Source organism: Pocillopora verrucosa, chromosome 5 (genome assembly GCF_036669915.1).
Source record: "Pocillopora verrucosa isolate sample1 chromosome 5, ASM3666991v2, whole genome shotgun sequence".
NCBI lineage: Eukaryota > Metazoa > Cnidaria > Anthozoa > Scleractinia > Pocilloporidae > Pocillopora > Pocillopora verrucosa.
The window spans coordinates 7,781,051-7,804,573 of NC_089316.1; the positions used below are offsets into that span (position 1 = coordinate 7,781,051).

At 36.0% G+C, this 23,523-nt stretch overlaps 2 protein-coding genes across 2 annotated transcripts; both read left to right on the plus strand.

Annotated features, from left to right (window-relative positions):
* The first annotated feature begins 1,657 nt into the window (after positions 1-1,657).
* Positions 1,658-9,456, plus strand: LOC136280928 (uromodulin-like). Its single transcript, XM_066166795.1, has 5 exons — positions 1,658-1,757; positions 4,955-5,090; positions 6,692-6,957; positions 7,362-7,479; positions 8,540-9,456. Exons 2-5 carry the CDS (start codon positions 5,021-5,023, stop codon positions 8,908-8,910), a joined length of 825 nt encoding a protein of 274 aa, XP_066022892.1. The 5' UTR covers positions 1,658-1,757; positions 4,955-5,020; the 3' UTR covers positions 8,911-9,456.
* A 10,370-nt stretch (positions 9,457-19,826) lies between these two features.
* LOC136280678 (epidermal growth factor-like protein 6) lies at positions 19,827-23,292 on the plus strand. Its single transcript, XM_066166319.1, has 4 exons — positions 19,827-20,078; positions 20,406-20,523; positions 20,835-20,954; positions 23,099-23,292. The coding sequence occupies exons 1-4, from the start codon at positions 19,827-19,829 to the stop codon at positions 23,290-23,292; spliced, it is 684 nt and encodes a 227-aa protein (XP_066022416.1).
* The last annotated feature ends 231 nt before the right edge of the window (positions 23,293-23,523 follow it).

Consider the following 23,523-nt stretch of genomic DNA (forward strand, 5'->3'; position numbering starts at 1 on the left):
CGAATTCCACTTTGGTTCTAATTTCCCTCGACAATTTTGAGGTTTTGTGGTGCCTTGAAAGAGATCAAATGAAAAAAAAAACGTGCTAAATGTAGTGGGAGAATTTTCTTTCTTCTGTAAGTGTAGAGGGCTGGAGTAGTCATTAAGACTCACACTTACATTTAAAAAAGCAACTGATCGCGTTGATGTAAATTTCGGCAAGAACGGAGTCATGAGGTTCACTTTGAATAAATGATTCGACAAAACTTTTCCCTCAAGGTTTGATAACTGAGTTGAATAAAAAATATATTATTTGGGAAAAATAGTAAGAGGATAAAGATCAAATTGCTTGACCGATCGTACTTCTTATCTGCGTTGAGAAGTTGAATCTTCAGGACTTAATTATCTTCAAGCCGCACAGGTGTTCTCAGTCGGTTGTGATTTGCGTCCACGGGGCGTCCTACAATAAAAACCTAATAAGGAGGTTTGGGAAATTTCCATTCTCCAAACTGATAAAAAATAAATGTCCTTAATCCATCAAAATTTCAAATTCGTAATTTTTTGGTCACGGAACCAAAATTAAAACAATTTTTTAAAGTACTTATCTCGGACTCAAGTTTCAATGCACAAAGGCTGTGCATACAGAAACGAAGCTACTTAGCGACGATTTTAAAGCAAACGAAAATCAACGGCTGGAAGATTTGCCACAGTCAGATTTTTTCTGTCGCTAAGGACTAATTCAACAACTGTGAATTTTGTATGTTGAAAATTTGGCCCACTGTTTGTTTCTGTAGTGATTCAACGCATGTTTTCATCGTGAGTGCGTCAACGCACTTTACGACTCTCATTCAAGGATTGTTGATGCTCCTATTTTCTTTCATTAATAAAGTCGACTTTTCTTGTTAGTAAAGGGCTACTGTGTTTTTATGATAATCAAAAAACACGTGGTTGCTTGTAGATATGAAATTTCTCTTACTGTGTTCAACTCGACATCTCATCTCAGAAGATATCTTTCAAGTACACGGCGAAAATTGACCAGTGGCTAATCCTTTTGTTGTTCAATTTCGATCTCAGCCGGGTTGTAGCATTCGTAGAAAGGAAGGTGAAAAGGAAAATGAATAAAGTTACAGTACTTTTGTCATTTTTATCTTATCAAAACCATGAAATCAAAGCTGTCATGATGTGCATAGTCTTTCTTGATTCTGGATGATGTCGCACACATGCATGTATTATTACCTTTCAATATAAATGAAAGAAAAAACATCATTTAATTAAAAACTTTAAGGGCTTCTTTTCATCCATGTTTTAAGGATGCAGGACTCCTTTTTGACGCTAGTAAATGCATGCGTTGTCAGGGACAAAACAGTGTGATTCCATTTTGTTATTTTTCTGCCTTACGAAGTGCGTATGTTTCATTTCATCATATAAGGATTCCTCTGGCGTTGTTTTTTTTTATCTTAAGGCTGATGAAGATTCTATGAAAATCATCTGTGTTTTATTTATCACCAAGTTACACTTTAGACACTCATACCATTGCGAAAAGCTGCAACATTTTTCAACAGATTCCAATTTTTTTAAGGCTGTTACACTTAAACAACGCATCTTTATTCTCAACGACAAACAGGAACAAGAAATTAATTATTAAAAGCATGAGTGATATTGACTATTGTCTGAGCAACTACTGTCACAAGAAACAAGCGCCGATGACAGCATCGTTTTCAGAGGGTTTTTATTTCTCATTAAAAACTCTGGAGGAAGCGTGTTCCATACTATAGTAGGTAAGCCAGTTTCCTTTGACGTTAGCAAGTTAAAATCTGAGAATGAGACATTTCATTTTTAAATGATTATTTGGAAATAGTTTCATACTTTTTCCTTTCTGGAAAAAGAAAAAATATATATATATTTTCCGAAAATACTAAGATGAGATGATCCCCGTCTCCTGAGGTCAGCTAAACTGCAGTCCTTGCAGCTAAGTGGTGGGATAACATGTTGGAATCACTGTAATATCTCTAATACTCTGACTAACAGAGAAAGGATCTTTTAAATCGACGGATTCACGACGTCGGCTATTTACTACTTTTTTCAAGTAATTTGTTCAAAGATCATATGTTAATTGATGATGAACACTGTCTTTATCAAATCTCCAATTTTAAGTTTGCAATGCAGCAGAAAACCTGTAAATTTTAAAATCCTGGGCGGGGAATGAGAGCATTTTAAATTTTCCTTTTTTCTCGACTTTTTACAACTTTCTACGACTTCCTGCGTGACGCAAGGTTTTTCGAACAGTTTGCTTCTTAAATATTTAATGCTTGCTGCCTCTTGATCAAAGAAAACTTTTTTATGATGCAATAGTCAAGCAGATAAAGCAGTATGCTTCAATTATGTGGACATCCTGCTCTGAAAATATTCGGAAAGTTTTCAGGTTACAGAAACACGCAGCACGTGTAATACTAAGTGCTGATACAAAAGAGAACAGCATTCAACTTTTTGAACAATTAGGCAGGGTCCCTTTTTATGGTGAAGCGAAAATAAATAAGTCGATTTTGGTATATAAACGAATTTCTGGCGATTACTCATCCTGTATGAATCAAATTCTAATAAGAAATAAAGATTTTAATGAACAAACGAGCAGACATGGACAATTAAACCTTGTCTACCCCCGATTCAAACGGGAGTCAGAGGGAGGGAGGGAGGTCCTTCATAGTATCGACAATCCGCCTCTGGAATAAGATCCCCAGCGAGATCAGAAACGAACAGAATCTTATAGGCTTCAAGAAGTCCATGTTAGAACATTTTGTGAATAGTTATAACGACTTAAATTATTTTGTCGTGTAATTTTAAATTTTATAATTTATTATCTGGCCTATATATAATTTATTATCTAGATAGTTTTTTAACCTTAATATTATAGTTGTATTTTAATTACTCCTTATATAGCTAGTCTTTAATGCTTTTATGTAATGCCATTAGGGCTACTGGTTCTTCAGTAAATTTACCGCTTTGTGTAGCCCTTGTTAAATAAAAGTTATTATTATTATCATCATCATCATCATCATCATTATTATTATTATTATTATTATTATCACCATTATACAGCTCCAGGTATATTCAGTTGGTTTTGGCTAATTTCGTGTGCACAGGGTCAAAATGCTCCCGCCGAGCGTTTCCATAGCCTTCATGCTGCGCTAAAAATAACGAACGTAACCCTGGTCAAGTAAATAAATATGATACGAGCAAACTTCATGTTTCACCCAAATAGCAAACTCAGGTTAATCACTTTCTTTTAAATTATAATAAAACCATGAGCTACAAAATCAGGCATATCATTATTTACCCTTTGTTAAGTGTAGGATGCAATATTCAGGATGAAGACAATAACATACATGATGCTTCGCAAGGTACTTGCAAGTTTCACCACATAATAATATACATGGAAAAATGACTTAGTCCTGATTGGTTAAGATAAATGCAGTTTGCAGGTAATTCAGTGCAGAAGAGAGTTAATTCAGTGCAGAAGAGGGTTAATTCAGTGCAAAAAAAGAAACAAATCAGACATTCTGATTGATCAATAATCAAAGAAATTCACAGATAGCCAATGAAATGCGAGCCTTGGATGTCGCAACAAAATTTGAAAATTTGAAAATTTGCGAGCGAAACAATGGCCGGTGTTTTAAGTAGGCTTTCTTTCGCCACCGCAGCTGAAAAACAACTTAAACAACGAAAACACTGTAAAAAGCATTGCTTTTTGGTTGTCGGTTTGGAATAAGTGGTGTTTAGAGTAGGGATTTGCCGAGGAAATCGAAAATTACCTGCTGACCTACCTTAACACTTTGCGATGAAACGCCGAAATTAAAAACAAACATGGTTAAACCTTGGAAACGACGATTCCATTTCATCGAAAGTGATTCGGACACAGACTGAACAATTCCTTGAACTGTTTAGCCGGACTTTGAACTTTTTTGCACCTTAAAGATGTGAAGATATCATTGCATAATTATTATTGTTTTGATCGTACGCGGTTGTTTTGACCGAACGCAAGGTTTGAATAAATTATTTTTGCACTCGATGCGCGCGCTTTGCTTATTTTTAATTATGATAAGCCATCTCGTATTTTTCCATGTATATTATTAACACGTAATCACATGATTTTTCTCGTGCAATTTGGAATAAACAAGCACTTGTTAATTTTTTCAACTACCACAAATTGCACTCGCCCTACGGGCTCGTGCAATTTTGTTAGTCTTTAAAAAAATTTACTCGTGCTTATTTATTCCAAATTGCACTCGAAATCATGTGATTACCTATACATATTCTGCATTTCCTCGAATGTCAATTTCATAATTCTTTATATGCATGTACTTAATTCGTTTCAAGGTGCCACTGAAACACAGTTAACAGGAGATGAATCTCAATCGTTCAAAATAAGTCCACATGAACTTAATTCTAATGTTTTGATCCGTACATGATTGCGAAAAGAAAAACACCAGTCAATTTATCGCTTGCCTAAATAAAATATTCTCTATATATTTGAAAACGTCAATTGCTCTGACGAAGGAATAACGCTCGAAACGTCAGCTTTTTCATTCTTTACGATGGCCAATTTACGTTTTCAACTCAGTTGTTAACTCTAAATTACTTACTTATTATGTGACTGCATTATCGGATTATCTTCATAACGTTGATGTCTTAAACGCGCTCAATTGACTATAGTTATGGAGCAATTGAAGTTAATGTTATAGTAATCTGTGAAGCAAAATGCCTGGGTCCAATCTGTAGATTAACATCGATAGAACCGTAGCCAGCCAAATCCAAAGTCATTCCATGTAGTAAAACGGAAGACATCGAGAATGCATTTATAAGCAGACATTAAAACGCGTGCCCACGTGTTTTATTTGCTTCAAAAACCTTATTAGGTCCGGACTGACAGCTATACAAAAAGGTCGGTTTCTACTACTTAATCTATTATTGAATGCAGGTAGTCGACTCGAAATTTGTGGCATACTGAAAGCATCAACATTGAGCTCCCTTGTCTTGAGAAAGCATGAAATTTTCAGCGTTTCTAATATTGGCAGTCTGGACTACAACGATAACTTATTTGACGTCTGGTAAAGGTGAGTAGCAAACTGCAAATAATTTTCTATATTCGTACTTCAGCGCGTGTTAACTTATTTCTCGTCACTCTTTATAATTTATTTAAAAAAAAATATATATATATATAAGTTAAAGAATTAAAGAGGACGCATCGATTCTCTGTGACTGTGATAACATAAATATAATATAATATATATAAATAAATATATATTTATGTATTTATATATATTTATATATATATATATGTATGTTTTTTTTTTTTGCTTTGCTGATTCACAACGGTTGATGCACCGAGCTTATAGCATTTTGTTTTGACAAAGCCAAAAAACCTGAACTAAAAAAACATGATTTTTAATGGATGGAACCACAGTCTTATAAACGTGGTTTTTAGACATTGAATGATATTCAACCAAGGTGTTTTATTATAATGGGTCATATCGGAAGTTTGCAAAAGTATGTTGTTACAAAGTATACTAAGAACTGCTACGGTGAAAAAATTGCTTCATTCAAAACCATTTCAATCCTAACGCTTAGCTCATATTTACATGGACGGACAATCGATGTCATCAAAAATATTTCGTTGTTGTTTAGCAGACAGGAATTCGATAATTTGCATAGGAGAAAAATTGGCCTCTCTAGGCCGACATAAGCAAAGTTATTTTTACAGAGAAAAACGCTGGCATGTAAAACAGACCTAGTTTTCTTGTTTTAAAAATTGGTTTATAAAATTAGGGTAAGCCGTCTCACAAGTTTTTAACCATTTTGTGGGATTGAAAAAACCTTTGACGCAAAATCCTTTTTAAGTGTTTCTTTTTTAATTGAAGGCCTTGAATAAAAATAGCTTTATTGAGATGATCACCACCTTGTGCAATTTCAAATTTTTTTATAATTCCAAATTTAAAATTGATTTAAATATATATTATTCATTGTTTTTAAAACTCTGGTGCTATAATCGATATTTTTCAACGGGAGAAAACTTATGTGGGTGGAAATTATTAGCTATGAGAAAAAATGAATGAATAGAAACGATGAACAGATAAATGAGTTGTTTTAAGAAAACAAACAACGGAAATAAAGAGATGACTATATTCACCATAGCTAAGCAATTCTAGCAACCTAAGTTGGCCGGCAAAAGTAAACATTTAAAAATATCATTCTAGATTTGTACGTTTCGAAAACTTTCGAAAACGAATATTAGATAAGAATCTCTTTTTCGGCTTCAATTTGCATGAATTTCCTCTGATCATGATAAATATTTAAAGAAAGAGCCACAAGGGACTTCTTCAGTAATACATTCCTCTAATAAACACTCAATAGTCACACACCTGTATATTTAAAGAAAAAAAGGGAAAGAAAAAGAAAAAAGAAAGCCCTTGAAGACCATTCCTGATCAAATTTTTAGAGATATTTAAGGCTCCCTGTATGAGAATTCAAATTAAGTTCATTGCACTGGTGACAACCACACCAAAATGCCAAATTCATGTGAAACACGACTTACGTTCTCGACGTCTTTGCCCCAATAATTTGCTGAGATTTGTTCCTAGAACTGTTTATTCGAAATGTAGATTTTTTTTCGACGGAAAGTTTGCCCTATAATCATATTTCAATTTGTCTATTTTAGAGCGAGAGCGCGCAATGGTTTTTCCGGACTACTACTTCTTTGCTGAAAGACGACTGGTAAACCATACTATCGAAACAAGAAAAGTCAAGAACTTTGATGATTGTGAGCTTTTGTGCTACCTGAACGACAAGTGTGTCAGTCTCAATTTCGAAAAAGATCCTGGAAATAATGACTCAGCGTACATCTGTGAGCTAAATAACGCCACGCATCTGAAATATGACAGTGACTTGACAACTGATAGCAATTTTTATTATCGTGGCTCGAAGGTGAGTTATAAATCGATTTTTCGAGATATTCGCCCTAGAGTAATATAAAAACAATGATGAATGCTTATGCAAATTTGCCTGTATTCGATCATTTGGTATTTTGTTTCAACAACAACACAACAACAAAAATATTTCATTCATACCATTCAGCTATAAGGAGAAGTAAAAAATAGAAAGAAAGAAAGAAACTACAGAAAAGGAAATGATAGAGATTACATAACTATTTGTACAATTTCTGAATCAAAGTAGCGAAGGTTTCGAGTTGGCTGTTGCTTATTTACAAGTAAACAAAGAAGCGAAGGAAAGAGATAATAATTGAGCCTAAACTAATTCACAAAGCAAAAAGTGTTTCTTCTTTCATTCAATCCCTCCATCTTTCTTTGGTTACTTTTTTTCTCCTTCAGAACGCTTGTGACAAGAGTTCCCAGTGCCAAAATAACGCGACTTGCCAGTCTGGATTTACCTCCAAGGGATATCGGTGCTTTTGTCCTCCTGGATTCAAGGGAGAACTTTGTGAAACGGGTACGAGTCTAAATCAACACTTGAAATGACGTATGAGTGAGATGTTTTCTGATCTTCAATGCTGGTATGACAATTGTCCTTTAGCTGGTGAAAGTGGCGTGAATTTGTGTCATTGTGGATTGATCAAATATATAAATGGTTTCTCAGGTATTGACGAATGTAAAAGAAATTACTCTTGTCACGTCAATGCTACCTGCAAGAACACCGACGGATCCTATGTTTGTGAATGCCACCCTGGCTTTAATGGAAATGGTCAAAACTGCTCAAATGAATTTAATCTCTTTGCGAAAATATTTGGAATATTCTCGCTCGAATCTAACCTGAAGCTGTTAAGGTGGCCACTGTCGGCCACGTTATTGGTTTCTCACATGTAAACGATACGGGTTGTGCCTTAAGTCTGCCCAGATCTGTCCTTTAATGCGCTGTCCGAGAAAGAAGGAGCTCAATTTCGAATTAAGCATTTATTTTCATTCATTAATGAAGTCGGCGCTTCTTGTGAGTAAAGGGCTATTGTGTTTATATGGTAAACAAAATAATACAGGGTTGCTTGTAGATATGGAATTTCTCTTCTCGTGTTGAACTCATCATCTCACTCGTCCGCTGCGCTCACTCGTGAGCTATTGAGATAAACACTCGCAGAGAAATTCTATATCTACGCGTCTATTATTATCTCTATATCCTACACGTGTTCTACTTGACCCTCTATAAATGCATCGTCATTTTTCTTGTTAAATACAAGTTTCAACGCTTTTTGACAAGTTACTAGAATCATATGACGTTAGAGAAAATCTCGAACCAGTGATTTTAATAATCTCAGTCCTTTTGCAACTGTCATTTCCCTTTTCCGCCGATCCTTGCTATCATTATGAAAACTTGAGCAATACCAATAGAAAGATAAATAACACCTTACTCTTAAGAGTTGTGTGACAAGGGTCTCCATAGTTTTTTTTTTCGAAAAATACAAGTGCTGTTTGCTTCTTGTTTAACTGATTCTGTAAAAGATGTCAAGGAAAAATGTTTACCTTTGATTCTTTAACATGTTTTATTTAACCTTTTTCAGCCGACCCTTGTTATTATCATCAAAGCCTGAGTGATGCCAGTAGAAAGAGCAGTTACGAAACACGACATAACCAAGAGGTGTGTGACAACCAACTCGCCGAGGGATGGTATCGTTTTGTGGGAGCTGCAGGAACAAAAATGCCAACAACACGTGTGCCAGCATACAGATGTGGTACACACTGGTCAGGCTGGTTAAATGGTTCTCATCCAACAGTGGAAGATGGTGAAGTTCTTCGTGCGGTCTGCTTTAGTGATAGCTTTACTGGTTGTAAATACTCAAAAGTTACTATTGTAAAAAACTGTGGATCCTACTTCATCTATAAACTTCAACAGCCACCTGGTTGTAAATCACGCTACTGTGGCACAGACTGAAAATGAAGCAAATATACTTTGCGTAGTAAGAAGACTCATAAATCGCTCCGTAGGTACATGTGTATAACGTTTTTGTGTGACCTAGTTAACCTTTCTTCTCTATCGTAAACATTATCTTATGAAATTTCACAAAGTTAACGTAATAATTGTGACTCAGTATTTTGGAACGTTAAACCAATTTCCAGACACACAGTAAGCAAAATTCAATGGTTGAGCCTGTCCAAACCGTGTGTCAAATGTGTCCGAATCGACCAAGATTAATTCGTAATTGATCGCTTACATCTCAGACTGATTTTGAATCTAAGTTAAAGTTCTTTACGCAATGGCTTCAAATTGTCCCTATACAGCTTGTTTAGCTAAGCGCACAGGCACTTCATTCATTCAAGATGAAATTCGTTAAAATAATTATTGCAGCAATTTGTATGGGTAATCAGGCGTTTCGAGAGCAATTTGGGAGAAATCTGTACGAGTAAATTTTCAAAGGCTAACGAACTTAAATAAGTCATTAGGGTGAGTGCAACTTGCATCTGTATGACTACGTTTAAAAACTGCATGCAGCTTTTAAAAGTTGACCGGTTTTTCCAAGTTTAATGTTTGCCTACAATAGAAACACGCCTAAAGAAAAATATTCGAAGTTGTGATGTGCTAAAAATAAGACTTAGAGTAGTACAGGGAAGTTGCTAGGTGTTGCAAACAACTTTGTACACCGTTCAAGCACATTACCGATAATTTTTCACAGAAATGTTCGATTAGAAATCAAAATCACACTTTCTCACTGTAAAATTTTCCTTGTTTTATCCTGTAAAAATTTTCAAAAGATCCTATGAAAAAATATACGCAGGAAAGAAACCAACAAAGGCCACTGCCTGGTATTTCAAGGCAGATTTGATATTTCTTTCTTAAGATTAGTCTTCAAATCATTTGATGTTCATTTGTCTCTAATTTGCAAGGAGAGACCTGAACAAAAAGCAAATGGGGCAAAACAGGACCAGTTTATTAACGGCGTATCAAAATATATCTCATTATTTAACAAAAACTGTGTATCTCTTTGTAAATACATTTAACTTACATGAACTAGGGCCTCATCATATATATATATATATATATATAATTATTATATATATATATATATATATATATATATATATATATATATATATATATATATATATATATATATGTATATAACGTGGGAAAAATAACAACATCAATAAGGAAATATTCGGGGAAATGCATGAAACCAGAACCCAGTGAAGTAAAAACAGAGCAATCAATCAAAAATGCTTTTAACTTAATTCACAACGATTCAATAACAAATGGAGAAGGTTATTGTGAACGATCGTAACGTAAGGAACAGAGAAAGAAAATTTTTTTAGAACTGTCAAAATAACATAAGGAAACAGTAAAAATAGAACGATTCACCAAAAAAAAATTTAAATTTAAAAAATAAAAAGCGTAGAGACAGCCCAAGATATCTTCAATTGATTTTGGCTAATTTTATGGGCACAGGATCAAAACTTTGGCACCGTGCGTTTCCATCTTGGATTCGTGTTTCTTGAGAGGAATGGAAAGAATGAAAGAGGCTGAAAGCTACTCTCCCTACATGAGATTTGATATTCATCCGTATTTTAGGGTTTCCCTGGCCTTTTTTTTGCGTCCATTTGAACTCCTGGGAGGGGGGTTATGTGGGGCTAACAAGTCTTTTCCCAGGGAACTGACATAATGACCTGGCTAAGGCTCGAGTAGAGGCCACATCAACCCGGAGTCCAGCAAACCAACCGATGAGAGCACTGCATCACCAGCCTGAAACTACAGAAAGCTTAAAACTACAAGTTTATTTTAAGCTAATCTATTTCATAAAGTAATACTTTGTTGTGAAATAGGTTTTTGTCCATCGTGGTAGTTGGATGATATTATAAGTTTCTTCTGTTGTCTCACGACAAGGTCACTTAATGTGGAATGCAACGTTTCGACTGCGTACTGCAAGTCTTCTTCAGGTGATAGGGTCGACTGGCTGTGGCACGGCTTTATATATCATGGTGGTCTGTTGTGATTGGTGCATTTCAATCTGGCTATTGTTACCACGTACCATGGTTTCCTCAGGCGTTCGCTGGTTTCGATGTTTTCTTTTTGTAGGCATACACGATTCCGGTATTTCGGCTCCGTTGTCCCTTTTTATGTTATTTGGGTTGAGTCTTATGTGAAATGCCTCTTTCACTTTCCTTGTGTACCAATGGCTTTCTTGGTCAATAAGCTTTCTTTCGTTCCACAGCGGCTTGTGTCCGATTCCTTTGGCATCTTCTGAAACCGCAGAATTCTGAGTGAGTGCGAGTCGGATATCCCTGTCGTGTTCGCGTCAGAATTCCGCTCCTTATAGGCCATGAATTGCAGTGCTCCATGGGATACGCCAAAAATGCCTGGAAAGTAACCCTGGTCAAGTAATATAAAATGATATGCGCAAACTTCATGTTCCATCCAAAGGGTGAACTCAGGTTAATCACTTACAATCACGTTATCTTAGTTACGCCAAGTTGGCGAGGCCTTAAATAAGGCTGAAGTAGCTTTGCATGGTTGCTGACTCTAAGACTGATGCTTTTTTTTTCTTTTTTGCTCTTTCCTTCCCTTTTTCTCTTTTTGATTGTTTCTCTCCTTTTTTAGAGGAGGTTTAAAAACCACTGTTGGCTTAGTGCACATCCAGCAACCAAAACATACCAACTACAATATCAAAATGTTTTACATTAAGTCTCAAAAGTGAATATTGAATACATACTTGTAATTACACAAACAGACTACACCTGTAAGATATCTAAAGTTCTCTGCAATCAGAGTGCCAAACAACGAGTCACTTAAAAAAAAATAGCCCAATATATTGGTGTACAGTTTTCAATTTTTGCTCCATAAGAACACTTTTACACTTCCTCAATTGGATCTCCCATGCACCCTCAAAAACTAAAGACTTTATATATATTTTAAATTCCTTTATTGTACTACATCTTATTCCATTATTTTTTTCTCAAGCTCAAGGTATAAGGTACACATTGAGCGGTACACACCACTGGTGACTTTTTGGATTTGATAGACTTTATTAGAGACCAACACCCTGCATATTTAGGCACAAGTCCAGCACACACAGTCAAAATTATTTAAATTCAATGTACCACTACCTTGACTCAAGTTCAATTCCCTCACAGTGAAGTTGTGATTAAGAAAAGTATCAAACAATTTATTATTCACAGCTGAATCAAACGTCAGGCTTATAAAAACTAAAGAAATGATCCCAAACTTGAAGGAGCTCTTGATTTTTAACTACATTCACATCGTAAGTGGCACGCCTGATGTAAGGGTATACATGGTTCACTTTTCATTTCTCTCTCTTAGATAAAAAGGTGTCATTCATCTTTGCAAACAAATATCTTACCAAACATTCATTTGCACTGTGGTGTTTGTGTTTTAAGTAAGGGGAACAGAGTACTAGAGACATAAGCGAGTTTTGACCACCCATATTGGGTTTGTTAGGTAACCTGGCCCAAACTACAAAAGTTGGATTCACCATTCTAATTAGCAAATAGATGGACCTTAATCGTTGGAAAGTAGGTCAACGTAATATAACTTGAAACTTTCCCAACATGATCTCAAAAATAACGCAACACAATGGGTTACTCGCAAAACATACAATTGTCTATTTGTTCAAAATTAATCAGCGCACTAGAAGGGCATCGAATGAATTAACGTCTGATAAAATCTCGAACTGTGAACAGGACCCTGAGAATGACACGGAGATAAACACCATGTCCCAGACGCTTTTTTCGCAATATATATTACAATTCTTTTATTAATTTTTTTTCGAATATCTGTAGTTCTTAGCAGAAGAAACAAAACAAGATTATTAAGACTGCCCAAAAAAGCTCGTCCGTGGAAAAGAGCTCTCAGCCGGATTGTAGCATTTGTAGAAAGGAAGGAGAAAGGAAGAAAATGAATAAAGTTATAGTACTTTTATCATTTTTATCTTATCAAAACCATGAAATCAAAGTTGTCATGATGTGCATAGTCGTTCTTGATTTTGGATGATGTCGCGAACATGCATGTATTATTACCTTCTAATATAAATGAAAGAAAAAACATCATTTAATTAAAGACTTTAAGGGCTTCTTTTCATCAATGTTTTAAGGATGCAGGACTTCTTTTTGACGCTAGTAAATGCATGCGTTGTCAGGGACAAAACAGTGTGATTCCATTTTGTTATTTTCCTGCCCTACGAAGTGCGTGCGTTTCATTTCATTATTTAAGGATTCCTTTAACGTTGTTTTTTATCTTAAGGCTGATGAAAATTCTATGAAAATCATCTGTATTCTATTTATCCCCAAGTTTCGCTTTAGTGACTCATACCATTTCGAAACGTTGCAACATTTTTTATTAGAGTCCAGTTTCTTTTAAGGCTGTTACACTTAAACAGCGCATTTTTATTCTCAACGACAAATAGAAACAAGAAATTAATTATTAAGAGCATGAGAGATATTGACTACTGTGAAAGCAACTACTGTCACAAGAAACAACCGCCGATGACAGCATCGTTTTCAGAGGGTTTTTATTTCTCATTGAAAACTCTGGAGGAAGCGTGCTACATGCTATAAAAGGTAAGCTAGTTTCCTTAGACGTTTGCAAGTTAAAATCTGAGAATGAGACATTTTATTTTCAAATGATAATTGGAAATAGTATGATATTTATTCCTTTCTGGAAAAAAAAAATATTTCCGACAATATTAAGATGAGATGATCGCCCTCTCCCGAGGTCATTGAAACTGGTGTCCTTGCAGCTAAGTAACGGGATAAGATGTTGGAAGTACTGTAATATACCTAATGCTCTAAGTAACAGAGAAAGAATCTTTTAAATCGACGGACTCATGACGTGAGCGTTTTCTCACTTTTTTCGAGTAATTTTTCCAAAGAGGATATGTTAATTGATGATGAACACTGTCTTTATAAAATCTCCAATTTTAAGCTTACAATGCAGCAGAAACCTTTAAATGTCAAAATCTTAGGCAGAGAACGATAAAAGTTTAAATATTCCTTTTTTGTCGACTTTCTACAACTTTCTATGACTTACTGCGGAACGCAAGGATTTGGAACAGTTTGCTCCTTTAATTTTTTCTTTAATGCTTGCTGCCTCTTGATCAAAGGAAACTCTGTTATAATAGAATGGTCAAGCAGACAATGTTGTATGCCTCAGCCGTGTGGACATCCTGCTCTGTAGAAACTATTCGAAAGTTTTAGGTTGCTGATACGAAAGCGAACAGCGTTCAACTTTTTTAAACAATTAAGTTGGGCCCCTTTTTATGATGAACCGAAAATAAATAAGTCGATTTTGGTATATAAACGAATTTCTGGCGATTGCTCATCCTGTATGAATCTAATTCTAATAAGAAATGCAGATGTTAATGAACGAACGAGCTGAGATGGAGAATTGAACCTTGTCTACCCCCGATTCAAACGGGAGTCAGAGGGAGGGAGGTCCTTCACAGTATCGACTATCTGCCTCTGGAATAAGATCCCCAGCGAGATCAGAAACAAACAGAATCTTATGTGCTTCCAGAAATCCATGTTAGAACATTTTGCGAATAGTTATAAAAACTTAAATTATTTTGTCATGTAATTTTAAATTTATATTTTATTAACTGGCCTTATCTTTGCTCTGTTTTTAGTTGTATTTTAATAACTCCTTATACAGTTAGTCTTTAATGCTTCTATGTAATACCATTAGTTTTTTAATATGTACTATTTACTGAGGGCTACTGGTTATTCAGTAAATTTACTGCTTTGTGTAGCCCTCGTTAAATAATTTTGATAATGATGATGATGATGATTATTATTATTATCATTATTATTATTATCATTATTATTATTATAAGTCAATCCGAAAATTTGATCCGGTACTCAAACAAGCTGGGCTCACGTCTCCGCCAATTTCGGTCCAGTTCTCTGTCAAATTGTTTCAAACAGGCAATACGTGTACCTCCCTTTGATGTGGATGGATTTGAGAATAGAGATGGAAAGCTAGTCTGTAACGTACTGAAAAAATTTATTTCTCATAACAAGATCCAACTTACCCGAAAGATTTACTAATCATATCCAACGAGCCTTTATATTCCACCATCGTGTACTGATTCTTTAGAAAAGTAAAATCAATGAACAATAAATAACAGCAGGAAACAGTAAATACAAAAACATTCAACAAGAGAGACTTGCGTAGAGATAGCTCCAGATATATCCAATTGGTTTTGGCTGATTTCATGCGCACAGGGTTAAAGCGTTCGCGCCATGCGTTCCCATAGCCTTCATGCTGCGAGAAAAATAACGATCGTAACCCTGGTCAAGTGAAAAAAAAATGATACGAGAAAACTTCATGTTCCACCCAAATAGTAAACTCAGGTTAATCACTTTCTTTTAAATTGTAATAAAACCATGAGTTGCAAAATCAGGCAAATCATAATTTACCCTTTGTTAAGTGTAAGATGCAAGATTCAGGATGAAGACAATAATATACATGATGCTTCTTAATGTACATCTCGCAAGTTTCACCACAATATTCTGCATTTCCTCGAATATTAATTTCATAATTCTTCATATGCATGTACTAGTCTTACTTCGTTTCCAGGCGCCACTGATCGTTGGAAAATAAGTCCACACGAACTTTGTTCCAACATTTTGGTCCATACATAATTGATAAAAAAAAAAAACAAACAAAACAAACAAACAAAAAACATGACCCAATTTATCGCCTACCTAAATATAATATTCTCTACGACTTTGAAACGAAGGGCTAACGCTCGATACGTCAGCTTTTTCACTCTTTACGATGTCCAATTTACATTTTCAACTTAATTGTTAACTTTAAATTACTTATTTATTATGTGACTGTATTATCGGAGTATCTTCATCTACTTTTATAATGTTGATGTCTTAGACGCACTCAATTGATTATAGTTATGGAGCAATTGAAGTTAATGTCATAGCAATTTGTGTGGCAAAATCCCTGGGTCTAATCTGTAGGTTAACACCGATAGAACCGTAGCCTGCCAAATCTAAAGTCTTTCCATTTAGTCCGGAAGACATCGAAAATGCGTTTATAAGCAGACATTAAAGCACGTGCCCATGTATTTTATTTGCTTCGAAAACTTCATTAGGTCCGGACTGACAGCTATTAACTTTGTTAACGTACCATTTTCAATACAGAAAGGTCGGTTTTAACTACTTAATCTACTATTGGATGCAGGCGGTGGACTCGAAATTTGTGGGATACTGAAAACATCAATATTGAGCTCTGTTGTCTTGAGAAAGCATGAAATTTTCAGCATTTCTAATACTGGCAGTCTGGACTGCTTACTTACTTACTTGACGTCTGGTAAACGTGAGTTGCAAACTGCGAATAATTATCTATCCCTATATTCATACTTCAGCGCGTGTTATCTTATTTCCCATCACTCTTTATTATCTATTTATTTATATATATATATTTTTTTTTAATTTTATTGGTTCACAACAGCTGATGCACTGAGCTTATAAAATTTCTGTAACAGTGTAGTTTGATCGTCCGGGTGAGTTAGTCCTGATAAGGACTGTTGTCGGTAATAGTGACTGACGTTTCGACAACCTGAGCGGAATTCATCATCAGAGTCAAGTGAAAGGTTGTTGTCAGTCGAATGTACTTAGTCCGGTTTGTGTACACTGATTGGTCAGTTTTGCCGTGATGTTATTAGCTGTAAGACTCAAGTGGCGTAGGTCAGTCGTGATTAGCCGGTTTGGATCCGTTAGTGAAATTAGGTCGTTCTTTTCGGTTCGTTTGTAATGTTAATGTTGTGAATGAGTCGTTTGTATGGTGCCGGTAGTGGTTGACACCTGTTGAGGGGAGTCTATTCCAAGTTAGTAAACCAGCTTTCCAGAGTCAGTCGTTGAAAGTAGTTGGTGTTGTAGGTTAGGCATTGCGCAGAGTCCCAGTCAATAGTGTGGTTCGTAAGTCGGTGATGTTCAGCACTGTGATTGTTGACATCGCCTTCCTCGTCGCTCGTTTGTGTTCAGTCAGTCTAGTTGCGAGGTTTCTGCCAGTCTCACCAATGTAGGAGGCGTGGCAGTCGGAGCAATTGATCTTATATACTGCTCCTTGTCTGTTCCTTAGTTCGTCTCTGCCTTTGATGTTAGTCAGTAACTGACGTAGTGTGGTAATAGGTTTGTGAGCGACCCGGATATTGAATGGTTGTAGGATGCGTGATATGTTCTCAGATATGCCCTTTATGTATGGTATAGTGGCTGTGGTCGTAGGAGTTGCGTTGTCGTTAGCTTCCGTAATAGTAGTAGGTCTGTGAGTGTTACGTTGGATAAAGTCTTCGTTGTAGTTATTCTTTGAAATAACACGGTTAAGGTACTTGCTCTCGTCGGATAAGCTGTCTGTCGTATTACATACTAATTGCGCTCGTCGGGTAAGAGTCCTGATAGTAGTGGCTTTGTGTGATGTCGGGTTGTAGGATGACTCATCCAGTAATCTGTCGGTATGTGTCGGTTTCCTGTAAACTGTTGTCCGTTGTGAATTGTCGTCACGGCTGACCAAGCAGTCTAGAGAAGGTAGTTTACCATTTTCTTCGACCTGTCTAGTAAACTGTATGTCAGTGTTTTGTTCGTTAAGGTGGTGGTAGAATGCGTCGATTTCGTCGTGTCGTACGGCGGTGAAAGTATCGTCAACTTAGCGTAACCAAAGTGGCATCGTCTGTCGGCAAGTCGAAAGGGTGCTTTCCTCGATGTTCTGCATCACAACTTCTAATACAACAACAGAAACTGGAGACGCCATAGCTGTACCATGAAACTGTTTGTAGTGTTTGCCGTTGTACTGAAAGTAAGTTGATTTCAGGCGAAGGATGGAACCGCAGTCTTATAAACTTAGTTTTTAGACATTGAATGGTATTCAACAAAGGTGTAGTAAGTCCATAATGTCCTCTTTCGGCAGCGGTAGAGGGTCGGTAGATTGTAGGATAGCAGTCTCAGTACATTGTAGTGCCAGAGTGGAATACTTGTAAAGAGCGATTTCACATCAAATGACACTACATGAGGGGACACAAATCGTCTGCACTGTAAGTACATATCAAGCTCTGTAGGTGATTTAATCCCATTTTAATCCCATCCGATCTCACAATTTACAAAAACTTCATTATTCTTGTGAAAAATGATAGCCGTCTTATTGAAACTTGATGACAAGTATGAGCCGGCAAAGAAAACAGTGCAAAAGCAATTATCTGTCACATCGATGTCAGCAGCAACGGGATTATGACACCTTACAATCCCCATACATTTTCTTAGACTAAAAGTCTAAGAAAATGTAGGGGACTCTCCGGGATACTTACAGTACAGACGATTTGCGTCCCCTCATGTTGTAGTCGTCAGTTATCTGTACAGTCTTAGTGGCGTTAATGAAGTCCTCGGTGGATTGTAGTTTTCGTCTGGATTTGTCGGTGAGCGGTTGTAGTATTGTCGTTAGGTACTTGGACAGTTGGTATGTCGGAGAACCACAGAAAGAAACAATAGGTCGCATTGAGAAACCAGGTTTATGTAGTTTCGGCAGACCATAAAGTTTCGGCGGCTGTGGTACTGAGCACCTTAGTCGGTAGTAGTAGCGTTGAGTGCCAATGGCGTTCGTCTTCTTGAGTGTCAGTAATGTGCTGTTAAGTTTGCGTTGAAGCGCAGGAGTCGGGTCACGTTTGAGTTCTTCGAAAGTCTGGTTGTCGTTAACAAGTGCGTCCATTTTGTCGTGATAGTCAGTCTTGTCCATAACAACAGTAACTCGTCCTTTGTCGGCTGGTAGAATAGCTATGTCCTTGTCGTTTCTCACTCGTTGAAGGGCATGTTGTTCGTCTTTAGTCAAATCAAACTACACTGTTACATGTTACCCCCGGGTTCAAACCATTCACTGTATTATAAAATTTCGTTATGACAAAGCTAAAAACCTGAGCATGAACTCAACCAACACGATTTTTAAAGAATGGAACCGCAGTCTTATAAACTTAGTTTTTAGACATTGAATGGTATTCAACAAAGGTGTTTTATTATAAGGGCCATATCGGAAATGTGCAAAAGTTTGTTGTTACAAAATATGCTAAGAACTGTTTCGGTGAAAAATTGCTTCATTCAAAACGTTCGAAAACGAATATAAATCTGCTCTTTGACACAAGATAAGAATGTTTTTTTCGGCTTCAGTTTGCATGAATTTCCTCTGTTCATGATAACTGTTCATAGAAAAGAGACACAAGGGACCTCTTCAGTACGTTATACATTCCTTTAATAATTACTCAGTAGTCACTCACCTGTTTATTTAAAGAAAAAAAAAGCCCTTGAAGACCATTCCTGATTAATTTAAGGATCCCTATATGAGAATTCAAATTAAGTTCATTGCACTGATGACAGCCACATCAAAAAATGGAAACACCAACTAACTTCCTTATATATTATATATCATAATTTCACAGGCTATTTCATGAGTTCGCCTTTCTTATCGATATGATAGACTTAGGTAAAATTGGAGCAGCTTCTTGAATTGCCAAATTCATGTGAAACACTAAAAATTTTCCGTCGAGTTTTCGTACCTCAAAAACACTCAAATACTCAAATTAAGGTAGTGTTAAATTATTGTTTAAATTGTAGAAAATGGCGAAGAAATTAAGTTTTAAGACACATTTAACGCATAATTTTTTTTTCTTATCAATTCTTTGTTTGAATTACGTTTTCGAGGTATTTGCCCAAATAATTTGCTGAGTTTCGAGAATTTTTGCTCAGAGATTTGTTCTTAGAACTTTTTTTTCGAAATGTCATTTTTTTTTCGACGGAAAGTATGCACTATAATCGTATTTAAATTTCTCTGTTTTAGAGCCAGAGCGCGCAATGGTATTTCCGGACTACTACTTCTTTGCTGAAAGACGTTTGGTAAATCATACTATCGAAACAAGAAAAGTGAAGAACTTTGATGATTGTGAGCTTTTGTGCTACCTGAACGAAAACTGTGTCAGTCTTAACTTCAAAAAAGATCCTGACAATAATGAAGCAGTTCACATCTGTGAACTTAATAACGTCACGCATCTGAAATATGACAGTGACTTGAAAACTGATGCCAATTTTTATTATCGTGGCTCGAAGGTGAGTTATAAATCGATTTTTCGAAATTTTCGCCTTGTAATAACATAAAAGCAAGGATGAATGTTTATGCAAATTTGCGTGTATTCGATCATTTGGTATTTTGTTTTAACAACAACAAAACAACAAAAATATTTTATTCACACTATTCAGGTACAACGAGAAGTAAAAAAAAAATAAAAAATAAAAAAAGAGGAAAAAAACTACAAGTAAAGAGAGGAACGAAAGAAGGAAACAATAATTAAGGCCAAACTAATTCACGAGGCAATAACTGTTTCTTCTTTCATTTAATCTCTCCATCTTTCTTTCGTTATTTTTTTTCTCCTTCAGAACGCTTGTGACAAGAGTTTCCAGTGCCAAAATAACGCGACTTGCCAGTCTGGATTTACACTCAAGGGATATCGGTGCTTGTGTCCTCCTGGATTTAAGGGAGAACTTTGTGAAACGGGTACGAGTCTGAGTCAACACTTGAAATGACGTATATATGTGAGATTTTTTCCTGATTCTCAATGCTGGTATGACAACTGTCCCTTAGCTGGTGAAATTGGCGTGAATTTGTGTATATTGAGCTGAATATTTCCAAAAGAACATATCTTAGTATAGCTTAATGAACGTGTGTATTGTTTTCCTCGCTTGCTCGTTAGCAAAATGGTGAAAACAGTTATGGTTTGCACTCTTTAACACCGTAATTGCTTATGAGCGGCAATTTTTGCATAATTTTGATGGCCCATTTTTTGTTTTTTAAATTTGATTTAATAGACGTTGACGAATGTAAAGGAAACCACGCTTGTCACGAAAGTGCAAACTGCACCAACACCATTGGATCACACGTATGCGATTGTCAGCCTGGATATACTGGAAACGGACAAAATTGCACAGGTGGATTTTAAAAAAATTTTGTTTGAATAATAGAGAGACCTTGACTGTGCTCTTTCCTGTTGTAAAGCACGCAGAAAGCGGCTAGAACAGAAAGAAGTGTAGAGAGAAACACGAGACGTAGTCGGGGAGGATATTTGTCTTTGCTCACTTTATTATCACGTGAATTACGGCGCTTGGCATGTTAAGAAACCTTAGGATTTTCTGTTGCTACTTGCCGGCTCCCGTGTTCCGAAATTTCACTTTTAATTAACGAAAAAAAGGTTGAGAGAAGCCCAGGAAATGGTCGAACATAGTACATTTTCTGAGAGGCTTGACAGCCTTAGCTCAGCACTAAGTTTTGTATTCTGATGAAGCAAGCTCTTTTAACCAATAGCAACGTGCGTTATATCCGAACTTTATTGAAAAGCCCTTCCGAACCTGGCTGGAAAAGAGCAACTTGAACACCATAGTAATCGGCATTGCTAGAAAATACGATCCCTGATGAATTGTTTTACACCGCCGTCAATTGTGTTACGGACCCCCTATAGTCGTGTTTCATTTTTGTAAATGAATATCTTTCATGCTTTTTGTATCTTTCTGCCCTTGGGTAGGCGTTGCAATGATAGCAGACGACTGTGTAAAACGAAATCGCAAGTTTTACACTGAACCTTAGAGCTAGAAGGTGAAAAATTTCGTAAATGTGTTCAACAACAAAATGAAGATTAAATAAAGAGTCAAACATCTATGTATAAACAAAACGTTAACGATCGGAGGCGTAAAGACTACCGTATAGACTACCCAATGCGTTCGACTACAGCGCCGCACCATTCAGCCGCGTTAACTCATAACTCGGTTTAATTTATATAAGCATGTTAAGGACCTTTTGGGTAATGTTCCCAACTTTGAATGAACGATTTCGGTGACTAATGGATTGTCATTCTGCTTTTAAATAGATCCTATAAAAATAATTGACAAAACCATGAAAATAAAATCGCTCGTTTGGCTATGAACCCTGTGCACAGGATGTGTGCACAGGATGGATGATAAAAATTTGAAAAAAATAAAATAAAAAAGAAAATTAAAAAATTAAAATGAAAAAACTCTTAGAATCCCTAACTTTAAAAGATTCCCTTAATAATAGCAAATATGATAGATGAAACTCATTTGACTTATGCGAGCTTATTCGCGTTATGATGATGAATAATTTTAAAGTGAGAAACATGATAAAGAGCAAACGTATATATGGTTTCTCAGATATTGACGAATGTAAAGGAAATCACTCTTGTCACATGAATGCTACCTGCACAAACGCCAACGGATCCTATGTGTGTGAATGCCAGCCTGGATTTAATGAAAATGGTCAAAGCTGCATAGGTGAATTTAATCGCTTTGCTATTAATATTTAGAATATTCCTGCTCAAATCTTTAAACAAGACTAAGGTTTATAATCTTATGCTCGGCAACTTCTTCCCAATTGCATTTTTTTAAACTTTATTTTTTTTTATGTTTATCATTTTACAGATATAAACGAGTGTAAAGGAAATCACTCTTGTCATGCAAATGCTACATGCATGAACACCAAAGGATCGTATGTGTGTACTTGTCACCTCGGATATACTGGAAATGGAAGCGACTGCACAGGTACTTGATGCATTTCTTTTGAAACCATTTTCATCAGAAAGAAAAGCACTATCATACTTGCGAGACTTGCTTTACCAGCATATCTTGTATTGACCCTTCCACTCTTATGTAATTCTATTTACTGTCTACTATACAATCCTTATGATGTTAGTTCTAAGAATTTGATATTGAATCAAATGATAATCCCCAAGCTGATATTTTTCGTTACTCTCGTCACTTGTCTGTGTGATATTGTAATGATTTGGTAAGGAGAATTCTTTCTTGGTCATTAAAGGGAGTTAGGTGGTTTAGTAAACATTCAGTGTAAGGTAAAAAATCTCCACTGGTAAAGGTAGACTTGATAGATAGGCTTACAGGACAGAACAACAAATTTGAACTTGGGGGGAACCGAGAAAAAAATCTGGTGAGTGGTTGTGTGAAGCACTTGCGTCTGGAACCACAAGACAACAAGACTAGGGTTTCTTACGTTATGCTCGGCAACTTTTTTTTAATTACAGTTTTTTGTCATGTTTATGATTTTACAGATATTAACGAGTGCAAAGGAAATCACTCTTGTCACGTGAATGCTACATGCATGAACACCCTTGGATCACATGTATATCAATGTCATGCTGGATATACTGGAAATGGACAAAACTGCATAGGTGAATTTAATTTCTTCGCTACAATATTTTTAATAGTCTTATATGCCTTTCGGCTACAGCGCCGCACCATTTAGCCACAAGACAATTGGACAATTTATTACTCATTACTAGTTTTGATTTAGGCAGCCATTTCTCATGTCAAGAACCTCTTAGGTAATGTCCCTGACTTTTAAATGAACAATTTTGGTGACTGAAGCGTTGTTCTGCTTTAAAATTAACCTTATCACAATGACTGACAGAGGCATGAAAATAAAATCGCTCGTTTGGCTCTGAACCCTGTGCACAGGATGGATATGTAAATGATT